The 12,352-nt window shown below is 35.9% G+C and overlaps 1 protein-coding gene across 1 annotated transcript; it reads left to right on the forward strand.

Moving 5' to 3' along the window:
• Nucleotides 1-1,031: 1,031 nt before the first annotated feature.
• RAB23 (RAB23, member RAS oncogene family) lies at nt 1,032-11,730 on the forward strand. Its single transcript, XM_010086919.1, has 6 exons — nt 1,032-1,233; nt 2,067-2,152; nt 7,382-7,538; nt 9,044-9,126; nt 10,395-10,487; nt 11,351-11,730. Exons 1-6 carry the CDS (start codon nt 1,079-1,081, stop codon nt 11,488-11,490), a joined length of 714 nt encoding a protein of 237 aa, XP_010085221.1. The 5' UTR covers nt 1,032-1,078; the 3' UTR covers nt 11,491-11,730.
• Nucleotides 11,731-12,352: the final 622 nt, after the last annotated feature.

Raw genomic sequence — 12,352 nt, forward strand, 5'->3', positions numbered from 1 at the left:
GGGGTGTGGGTGTGACCAAACCAACCCAAACCCACCAAAAAGCAAAGCCAAAACACCAAAACGTGAATGAAATAGCTGTACAGTAAGCCAAATAAATTATTTTCCATTTTTGCACGTTGGGATTTTAGTTTCTCTGAAAGTCTGTGTGACCGCTGTGACCGCTTGTGCTGTGAACTTTGTCCGTGTGCCGCAGCAGCTTGGCTTCGTCTCTAGTTAATGTACAGCGTACGTGGGCAAAAATAAATCAGAAATTAGGTGGCTCCCCTGCAGTGGCTGTGCGATGTGGGATTGTGGTCACACCTAATAGACTTACAATGCAAACCTTTTTAAATGTCAATAACTTGTGTTGATGCATTGGGTATAGATAAGATAAATTATCTAAAAGTTTAAACATTTAAAAATGTTTTAAGACAGTTGGATTATTCAATTTCTTGTTTAAGAAAAGACCTTTGGAAACTGTATTATCTTCAGTCATGTCAATACGTTTAGTGTTTTGATTCACAAGCCAAAAATTAAATGGATAAGAGTACACAAATTTATTTTATTATTATTTTTAGGAACTTCCTTAGTCAAGTTCATAGGAACTGGAGTAAGTGATATAATCACAGAATTATACCGGTTCATGTCTTCAAAGAGCCAGTGTTGGTGTTAGGTGACCGTATCTGAACCGGGTGTAAGAGAACAGTGGCTGGAGTTAGAAGTTCCCGTACTTTTCGGGCTCATGCTATGTGCTGGGTTGATCCGTTGAGCATCTTTGATGTGTTAGCAGTGAAGCATCAGGAATGTAATCAACATGTGACAATACATTCGTACGTTGGAAGCATATTTTTTGTGAACAGTTGTATTAATTTCCAATTAAGTGTCAAATCAAAGTACAGACTGGCTAAATAACGCCTGAGGTCATTTAAGCAGTCTGTGGCAGAGCTGAAAATAAATTGTACAGTCTTTGTGAATCCTAACGTGTGATCGTATTTCCTCTTGCTTTCTGTTCACAGCATTTTAATGAACGTAGCTATTTACTTTGTTTACAGAATTGATAGTTTCCTGAATAAGCTAGAGAGTCATCTGAGCTGCCAAGATGTTGGAAGAAGATATGGAGGTGGCCATCAAGGTGGTGGTAGTAGGAAACGGAGCTGTTGGAAAGTCCAGTATGATTCAGCGATATTGCAAGGGGATTTTTACAAAAGACTACAAGAAAACTATTGGTGTAGATTTCCTGGAAAGACAAATCCAGTATGTATTAGACAGATACCATACTGTTGCTTTTTACCTTTCCCTCTATTTCTTTGTTCTGTAATCCTGAGATTTACAGAGGCTTGAAACAAGGCCTGCTGTCTCCAAAGCACAGTAAAGGGAGTTGTTTTCTCTCTTGCACAGTGGGCTAAAATGATATCAGTTTATTTTCCATACAAGATTTGGAATTATACATCAAAAGCAAAATAAAATTTGGAACCTTTGTCATACTAAGCTTTTTGACAAGTTTCCTTTGTATTCTACCACCTGTTGATTTTTTTTTTTTTAATTTCTTGATGAGGTGGAAGTGCTTATGATAAAACAATAACACAGATCTATTAGCCAATATAGATTAAAATACTGTGAAAACGTATTCAAGTGTGCTATAGATTTAGTCTCTTTATGTCGTATAAGCAGATAATACCCAATTATGTTTGATAAAATGGAAAATACTATTCTAGTGAGAAGTAAGAAAATTCTTTAAATTTTGTAAGCTGATTAAAAAGACAAAAGGACCATTATTCAGGCACCTGTGTTTTGTTTTGAAGTCTATATTATTTTTCCTGATAGGGGGACATGTAGAGGAAGAGGAGGAAAGGAAAAGGAAAATATAATATGGATTGTGAGGAAAGAGCATGTAACATAATTGAGGGACCACTGCCATAGCGTGTTACAGAAGTGAACCGTTATCGATATTAAGTTATATTATATTTAAACAAAGTTAAATTTGAAGTGAATTACTCTTACATTGTAGACAAGGAAATATCTCCATGTCAGTTGTTTTGAATTGTTTGTTTGCTGTATTGATTACAAAACTGTGTCGTTTATTTCAGAGTTAATGATGAAGATGTCAGGCTGATGTTATGGGACACTGCGGGTCAAGAAGAATTTGACGCAATAACTAAGGCCTACTATAGAGGTGAAAATACCTCGTTTTTATTTGGCAGGTTTTTTTTTTTTCTTTTGATCTGCAAATCTCTAAGATATTTTCCTATCTCTGCATTAAGAACTTTAGTTATTTTGTGTGTGTGTGAAGCATTTTTATTTCACCTTTTTCAGTTCTTATTTTGCCTTCTTGTAAGATCCTTGCCTTAATTGTCACTTCATGCAAGATGCTCAGTAGTGCCGTTTAAAAACCAGAAGAAAATGAGACAGATATCTTCACAGAAACTGCAGAGAATGTATCCATTCAGACAGCCAAATGCAAATTTATATTTTTCCTTCTAAAAGTGTTTTCTTTCTTCTGTAAGACATATATTTGTAAATGTTCCAAAAACTGTGCCTGAGGCAGTTAGAAATTAATGCAAAGGCAAAAAATCTGCCAGTCATCCTAGAAAGGTAGTTTACTGGGCACAACAGTTCTCTTGCTAGCAGAGTGCCTTGAACACGTTGACATAACAGAGTAATAAGGATAGTGTATTTACTTCATAAAATAGAAACTGTATTATTCAGTCATATTAAGGTAGGTTATCTATTTAGCTGGTTACAAACTGCATAGTTAGGCTTTCTTTGTCTATAATTTACAATGGTTGTGAAAATCTTTCCTTTTTTTTTTTTTTTTTTTTAATATGAGAGATATGAATGACTTGGCAAAGACTCCATCATTCAGTTCTTGTCAAACTAATTATGCGATGGCTGGGAAAAATATATCACTATGATATAAAACCTTAGAAAAATTACCTCATTTACAGATTATTGTTATACCGTGCTGTTTCAGGGTGGTATAGTTCTCTGACCTTTTTATATTTAATCAGTGTTTTTGGCAACTAACAGGGTTTTTCTTTTTTTTGTAATATTTCAGTTGTCACTTGTAATTGATGATTACCTTTTCTTCAGAAAAAAAGATATTTCTTTTCCTGTTTCTTTTTATCTTCATGTGGAAATAAATCATTGTGTTATTTTGCAGCTGACAAGTTGAGCATGTGAATTTTAGAAGGTAGTGCCTGATTCTCTTGGAGTGTCATTTTTACTCTCCTGGCCTTCAGTTCTCTTGTGTGCTTTGCTCTCTTCAGTTATTCCAAACCAAAGTCTTTTTCTCCTGGTTACAGAGACAAGCTGTTACATTACCAGTTCAGGCTATTAGATACAGCGAGTGTTCTGTACTAGACTTTGACGCATGAAGGGCAAGAGAGATTATAAGAGCCTGGAATGCAATTTTGGTTTAGCATCAGGTCTGCAAGAACAATATTATAGAAGCAAAAGGTCAAGCTTCCTTTGGAAATGCAAGGATTTTCTTGCCAATTAGTGCTGTTGAGGGGAGGATGCCTCTAAGGTAGGTAAGATAGATGCTGGCTATTACTTCAAGATCTGCCTCTCACGCGGGTCACTGTCCCACTCTCATTACATTGGGGCTTACATGCTCCCCTGGAACCTTGTGTATTGTCAGTTCTTCAGGGATCAGCTGCTCATCCATGGCCACACAATGAATGCTTCAGAGCCTGTCTCTGAGCCCTTGTTGTCCAGGGACCAAATTCATTCAGCCTCGCAGAGAAACAGAATTGGAGCTGACAGTGGATCTGTCATGTGGGTTTCTATGTACAGGTGAATGTGTGCAGCCGGTGTAGCTGCACAGCCGTGATCACACAACGCAAGGAATCCAGCAGCCTAAATTCAAAGAGTTGAAGGCAGCTCTGTATGTTTTTTTGTAGTTTCTTTTTCGTAACGTATCATGCATCTTACCAGTTTCTATCCAATGGAAGTCACACATTTTCTAATAGGCTAGGTACTTCGTTTGTATGCTAAGCACATGCACAAGTGGCTGTCATTAGCAGCCCCATGTGTTCTGTCCATGTTACATATGTTTCTCAAAGCAGTATTTGATCACTTTTTTGTGTGTGCATCTTCTTTCATCTGCTACCACTGGTATCTTGAGTAGACCCTTGTTAGGTTTTTGATGGAAAACAGACCTCTTCCTTATTAGTCTGTTATTGAGGTGCTGATCAGTCAAATTCTGAGGCTCCTCATTTTGTTGCACAGTAGTTAGATTTCATATTTCTCAGGCATTCATAGCACTGCTCTAGCTTGCACTTGTCAGCTACTTTCAGCTATAGTAACTGTGATAACGAGAGGGCTGCAAGGCTCTTCTGATCCAATTTGGAGAAAAGCAGCCCTCTTTTGGATACTGTTAGTGAGCCCTCCTAAGCCTGTTAAAGACAGCCAGGATCCACAGCAGTTAGAACACCAACAGTAATCAAAAACTTCTGGATGTTAGTGTCATTTGTCCTTGCATTTTATCTCAGTTTTAAGGTTGAAGGAGCCACCATCAATTTTCTAGTGAACGTGTGTTTTCTGTCACAGCCTGAAAAAGCTGAGACAAAGAACAGAAGAGTGAAATGAATAGGTGCCAAGTGTAAAGCCCTATGTGAGTCCACTCATGGTGAGGAATTTCTTTACATATAATTGATTAAATAGGCTTTGTACGATTATGAAAGGAGAAAATAAGGTTACAAAGTCTATGAGGATGGGATAGGCTGCTGAGGATCTTTGAGACCTACTCAGCTGACAAGCTTATGCTTTACTTGAATCAAGTAGAGATGCTAGCGCTACTCTGACTTTTTTTCTGAATGAATCTAGGTATGAATATCGTATCAGTGATCCTGCAGCCAGCTGGAACCTTTTTAAAATAAAGATTGAGGGGTTATCAAAGCACTAATTGCACAAAACATCCCATGTCCTTTTCTTCAGTACTTTGAAGTAGCTTTATGAAACAGCTTCTTACAAAATAACTTTGATTTAAAATATTCATCTATAACATCCTGGTTTTAGCTGTTATGCTCCAGTCTGACACTGTCCTGTGCCTTTGCCTCTGGTGTCTTTTGTACACAATTTGTTGTATGATAGAGGTGATATGACTCCGTTTGGAGTAGAGGTAGTAATTTTATGGACTCTTGAATACTATTAGTTACTACATACAGAAAGATGTTTCAATGCCTAAATCCTGTTTTTTGTCTTTTTTCTTTTTTCTTTTTTCTCTTTAAAGCTCCTACATAGACATTATAATTTCTTAAACTTATGTTCTCAAAAAAATGTATAGTATTTAGCAATATTCTTAGAAGATGAAAATAATTTACCCAGTAACATCTCTGTCCTGCAGCATCTTCTGGTGAACTCTGTTGCCATACTAAGTTCTGCACTGTACTGAAGCATGCTTTCAGAAAGATCCCATTTTATATTGTTTTGAATTGAGCGTGAGAAGAATACTTCTTTTGTTCTTCTCTTCTTAAATAAGCATTTGGCAGGATTATTGGATAGCAAATTCTGATATTTCTTATAATCCAGTATCAAAACCTTCAGCAGACATTTGGAAATACACAATTACACACAGGATGTATGTATAGGATTTTAATTGTTGAGACACAGGTGTATCACTTGATGAGAAGATGCTTGCGTTTACTGTTTGTTAACTTCCTGGTAAGAACCTTTAAATGTCACAATCTTTAACATCCTCAAAAATATTTCAATTTGATTCCTAATTAAAGCCTATCGTGTAATTCTCTTCAAAAAGCAGTATGGCCAAGCTGAGTTATTTTTACTGTCCTTATCCACTGCATTCTATATATATTCTATCTAAATTGAATAAGGAGGTCTGATGTTGTAAGTCACCTCCTTTTTACCGACCACAGACCAGGACTTGTCCTTCTAAACTTCCTATTACCAAGTTATTGCCATGTTTTAGCATTGAGAAGGGATGGGTGGAAGGAGAGATGAAGTGAAAGTGCCTTAGAGTGGAAACTTCAGAATGGATTTCTTAGTCTTAAAGCTGAACAAAATGATGTCTACAGACAGTGAGAGCCTTTTAATAAATATTCTCATCCCCAGCAGAGCAAAGAACTTGAGAGGCTTTATTAAGCTAGACTGTGAGACAATAGGTTATATTTAAGGTTAATACTTGACAAATGCAAAGTAACCTGCTTTGGTAGGAGTAATTTTACACCTACCTCACAGGATTCTAAGTGGAATTGCATTAGAAGAATTGCATATATTAGAATATGTTGTGGATATTAGGAAAAACAAACAAAAGTCTAGAACACAAGTAATGGGAAAAAATATAGGAGACTACATTGCTACTGTTTTATTGGTAGAGCTTGATTTGAAATTCTGAGGGCATTTATTATTCTGTATAAAACCACACCAAAAGGATCTTAATGGCATGTGGAAAAAATGTTAAAGAGCAGAGGAAAACTTTTGTGAAGATAGATTGAACTTGGCTTTGAAAAGATCAATAAAAGGAAACCTAATAAAAGAATTTGAGTGCTTTGTTTCAAAGAAATACAAAGACAGAGTACAGGAATGGGGGACGCTTGGCGAAACTCATAGATAAAAGAAAATTCATACTGATGAAATAATTTTTCATGCTACATGTAATTGGTTTGGGATATTTGTTACAAGAGAACACTGGAGTCTCAAAGACATTAGCTATCTATTCCTTTTACGCTCTGTTACTGAATATCAAATAACAGTCAGAAAGACCACTCACTAATATTTCAAGTGTGGAAGTACCTTCTCAGTATCCATGGGTTTTAACTATTGTGTGCTGTTACAAAACTGTAACAAAAATGGTACAAAACATTTTGTATAGTTTATCGTAGTGCTGTGATAGAATGAGTATGAATTAGAAAGACACTTATTTTCTCCAAAAAGCTACTAAACTATTTGCTTGAAATAATCACAGCTTTCTCTGAAAACTAAGTTTTCTGCTTTTTAAAATCCAAATTACTGTAGCACAAAGAATAACATGAAGTGTGCTTTACAGATACTGCATATGGAAGAGTATTTGCCTTCTAGCCTCCATTAAGCTGTTTGTAAAACTGAGCAAAAAGCAAACCTCCCTTTCCCTTTTTCCAGCCTTTCCCCACTCCCTCCTATTTCTTTCCCCTGCATACAGGCACCATGCCAGAAATAGCTTGAAAGGTAACAGACCTGTTGCCATCATGAGGAATAGGTATAATGACCAAAATAATATGGCAGTCTATTTTAATTTGGGGAATTTATGACCATTGGTTTGACACAAGCTGATGGTAAAACTGCACTTCTGTGGGAGAAACTTGGAAAGTCATATTTGAAATATATTATATGTGATTCTCCTTTTTTAATCTTTGTTGGTTGATTTGTATTTATTTGTATTTGTAATTGATTTGTATGTTTTTAGGAGCCCAGGCTTGTGTTCTTGTGTTTTCTACAACTGACAGAGAGTCCTTCAAAGCAATCCCTTCCTGGAAGGAGAAAGTCACGACTGAAGTTGGAGACATTCCCACAGTTCTTGTGCAGAATAAGATTGATCTTCTCGATGACTCCTGTATAAAGAAGTAGGAATTTTATCTTACTGTTTTTGAACAACAATATGTGCCCCAGTGTACACACATGTAAAAAAAAAATTATGGGAGTTTCTTGTGAAGACTTGATATCTGGTTTGTCAAACCCATGCCCTGCGTCAGAATGTGCCCCAGAAGCACAGTGACAGGTATTGCTGCATGAATGTAGTTATTTGGGGAGAAGTGCTTGCCAAGGTAGGAGCTTTCTGTTTGTTTCATGCCTTCTCCTGAAATGTCAGTCCAAAAATAGAGGAATAGCATGAAGAGTTTGGTTGTGCCATTATATGATTCTTTTTTCTTTTTTTATTCAGAAATTCTAAAACTGTAAATTTTCTCTCCTATTAAAATTTACAGTTACTGTTAAACTGTGCTGTGCACCAGTGGAGTTACATTGTCTAGTTTGGCTAGTGAATGCTTGCTAAAATGGTGAGGAAGTATTAAACATGTTGTTTGAAAAAGTATCTTAATATTCTTTGCTTTGCTTTTCTTTAATTTGTTTTTATTGCTCATTTTTATCAAAGCATAACTCTATAGAAGTGCCTGTCTGTTAATATTCTCAAACTGCATGGTGCTGATCCTTCTTCCCTGTTTTTTCTTTACAGATTTTACTGTCAGTTCATTCAGCTTTTGTATATATGACCAATTTCATTCTTGCTATAAAATCACCTTAACAAATGCTAACTTTTATTTACTACAGTGTATCATGTAGAAAATATTGCATGATTAAGTTGATCATTCTCCACTTCTTTATTTCTGCTGTCTTCCCAAGAGATTTAAATTATTTCTTATTTTTGTTGTTTCCTGGACTGGCTTTCTTTGTTCTCTGTTTGCTATCATTGATGGCATAAATCAGCTTCTACTTCCTCTGCAAAGAATACTGAGGATTTTTCAAAGGAAAAGCAAAATTGCGTTTGAACTCCTCCTTTGTTCATGGTATGTCACTTAGGTTTTGCTCTCAAAATACCCCATCTGCCTCAGTAACTTCATGTTTCTGATGACATGATTTGCCTTGGTGAAATTTTCATGAGTTTTGTCAGCTTTTCCGTAGAATTTAGCACAAGTTCTCTCTCACTTCACAGAAAAAAGTAATTCTTGATTTCATCTCTGCACTCATCTGCTGCTTTGTTAAAATATACTTAAGGATTACTTTTTGTTGTTCTTTTGACTTTGCAGTGGTAGTTGTTCTGATTCTAGTGCTGTTAATTACAGCCTCCTTCCTTTTGGTTTCACTGACACTTGTCTTCAAACCCTTGGGAAATTTTCTTTAATTAAGTCAATAAATATTGAAAAGCAATTACTTTTGGTCATAAGGAAACTGCATGTAAAGTACCTTCTTGTTCTAGTGGAGATATTGTAAAGAAATTAAAGATCAGGTATTTTGTGACTGAGTTTCTTAACCCACCTTGCCATATTTAACTTACCACAAAGCATTTTGTATAAGAATAGATGCTGACAAATAATACAAACTAGTGTTTACAAAGTCATCTTCTGTTGTGCAGTGAAGAGGCAGAAGCACTGGCAAAAAAGCTAAAATTAAGGTTCTACCGAGCATCTGTGAAGGAAGACCTAAACGTAACTGAAGGTACGAGATACAGGAGAGCAGGTGACTGTCCTGCCCTTGGCTGTGTACATCTCTCTACTCTGGAGCTGATCTGTTACTTCCCGTGTTGTTGCATGCTGTTGGTGACCCTTTTTCTGTTTCATAGCAGCACAGTGTAACCATAGCTAGGATTGTGTGATATCAGTGTGTTAGGCCCGTTTCTGTGTGTACGTCTTTCCTTTCTTTTCCACAAACAGTGCATCACTGCAATATTTAGAAGGGCCAACATGTTAAGGCTGCTTAGTCCTAATGACTGTCAGTAAGCACTGAGATTTTAAACAAATATGTAGAAGTTCAGTTATCACAATGTACAAATTGTTGAACAGTTTACGTTGTAATTGTTATTAGTTAATAAATAATTGATATAAACAGTTATTTCATAGTTTTGTTATATTTAAATAAAGTACATTGAAAGATTAGATCTCTTGCAGCCTTTTGTCTACTAATTATATTTTACTAGTTCCCAAATATCACTTTTTAATGTATATATTTAATTTCATAAGACTACTGCTGTAAAATTCAGTCACTGTCTTTTGTGGGATAGGTTTGAATAATCCTGAATTATTGTCTCTGATAACTTACGTTTGTTTAATCAGGCAAACTTACTAGTAAACCAATTGCTTCTCCTCTGTTAACATCATTCACCTTGGAAAAAAACATCTACAAGAGAAAATGTAAAAAGTTTCAGTATCATGAGCTGTTAATTATAAATGTGAGTAGTTGTAACGTATATAGGTTCTGAAAATTCTCATGTAGTTGTAGATTTTTTTCAGAATCCTAGGTAGACTTTCTATACCCTAATACAAATGAGGGTGGCATTAGTTAGTTGGAACAGTGTTGCTGCCAAGTTTTATTAATAGCCTTACTTTACACAGCTGCTATTATTCTAAGGCTTCTTGCAAAAATAATATATATTAAATTCCTACGTAATTTTTAAAAGTTCCCCAGTTGCATGAATTGGAACATCTGGCAATATGTATGTGCCAGTTTTATTACAGGAGTTTTGAGATATTTCTGTCTGTTGTGCAGAACCCTAGTACTGCAAACTGTGAGACCTGGGTAGACATTGGACTGATCTGGATTCTGCTTAGGTACACTTGAGAGAGTCATTTAACCAGGGTGTGCTAAACCTGTGGTGTTGAGTGCATTTTTGTCACCACACAGAATTTTGATATGAAGGTATTATTATTGATATGAAGATTGTTTTTAAAGCGTACTCTGATGTACCTTTTTTCTTTTTAACATTACAGTTTTTAAGTATTTGGCCGATAAATATCTTCAAAGGCTCAAGCAACAAACAGCAGAAGATCCAGAACTAGTACATACAAGCAGTAACAAGATTGGTATGTATACTGTAATAAAAAAAAGAGAAGACAGTATTTTGTGTCATCAAAGCTTATGGTTTCATCTGTTTCCTTGTGGAGTTAATACAAGCTGAATCAGGGTCTAATTGTTACCTTCCTATCTTAGGGGATTGGCTCCTTCTGTAAAATAACTTTGTGACTCTAAAGTTACAAGATTGTCCAACTGATGTGCTACAGTTTCTAGCTAATGCTTGGCAAGTGCCCTTTTATTAATTTGTTTAAACAAACATTGTGAAAGGACTTGAGAAATGAAGCTTGTTGGATTTTTTAATGTAATTAGTATTAGTGTTACTCATCTTGGTGCGGATTTACAAGAGGCTCATGGTGAAAGAATCTGGCATGTAATGAGGAGGTCTTTGTAAACTGCCTTTTGTAAGGGAACACTGAACTTCTGTAGCCCTTCTTTAAAACATTTCTGAGTCAGTTCATCTGTTTTCCTTAAAGCACTCCCTTTTTATCGAGGCTTTTTCCTTAGCTTTATCTCAGCAGAGTTTCTAACTTTAAAATTGTCATTATTTTCTGTTATTATATTACTCAACTAACCATAACTTTGTTACCATGCAATTAGTAGCATACACATACGCAGATGAGTGCATATACTGCCCTCCAATTACATAGATGTATACTAGCTTTTAAATACTGTCTGGCTAGTAATTCCAACTGGCTCTGCTTCAAATGTCGCTACAAAATTGACCCAGAAATAGATAAAGCCCTTAAAAACTAGAGTATGCATTTGAGGTGCACTGCTATGCCTTAGTAAGTGTTGTGTCTTAAGTGTTAATGTATTATGCTGCAGGAAGTAAAGAAATATAAATAACTTTTCTTGTCTTTAAATTCTGTAGGTGTTTTTAATACAGCTGGTGGAAGTCACTCCAACCAAAATTCTAGCACTCTTAATGGTGGAGATGTCATCAACCTTAGACCAAACAAACAGAGGACCAAGAAAAACAGGAGTCTTTTTAGCAACTGCAGCATACCTTAGACCACTTTTGGAGGGAAAAAGGCCAACCCAGTGACTTGGATGAAGTTGTGCAATTGAATACAGAATAAAGCCAGCTGTAGAGGTATTTTTACCAGTGCTTTAGCAAATCCTATGCCTAAGGGATCCTTGATAGAGGGTGGATTTATACAAACTTGCTGCTGCAGTGTTTTTTGGTGTGTGGAGTGAGACACCTGGTGGCAAACACAGAACTGTGTCTGCCCCGTGCACTTTGTAGAAATTAGGCAAGCTTCTCCTTTTTTCAAGGAATTATTTACAGAGCTATGAACTAGGTATTGCTGAATTGCAAAGCACATTTAACGTAAGGTTAATACTTACAAGTATCGGTACAGACCATAACACTATGGCCCAAGGTAAAGTAGCAACCTTGCAACTAAATTTCAAAGAAAATGTTAGAATTGGTTAGTCAGGACACTAAGAAGATAAGTGAAGAGCAAAAAGAAGATGCTACATTTTGTGCCTGACTATATTAATATGGATTCTGGCAGTTCTGTCAGCACAATATACTTGTGTTCTATATATGAGTGCTAAGGTATATATGTAAACTTTTGGTATGAATATTTAGGCTAAATTTCAATGTATACATTACTTGGAGATCAGCAAAGGATCATAAAATAGCATCTTCCCAAAAAAAATTTTAAAATGTTGCATTTCAGATGAGGCTTTCCCAGCTCCCACAGGGTACGTTTTAACTTGCTATACTTTGGGCCTAGAGGCTTAGATTTAAAAATGTATGGTGCCAAAAATGCTCCTTCTTTCTACCTAATGCTGTGCTACATATGTTTCTATAAGCTTGTTTTTCTCACTCTTAACAGGCTGAACAAATAACACAGTCTTTGACACT

Source organism: Pterocles gutturalis, unplaced genomic scaffold (genome assembly GCF_000699245.1).
Source record: "Pterocles gutturalis isolate BGI_N339 unplaced genomic scaffold, ASM69924v1 scaffold31541, whole genome shotgun sequence".
NCBI lineage: Eukaryota > Metazoa > Chordata > Aves > Pterocliformes > Pteroclidae > Pterocles > Pterocles gutturalis.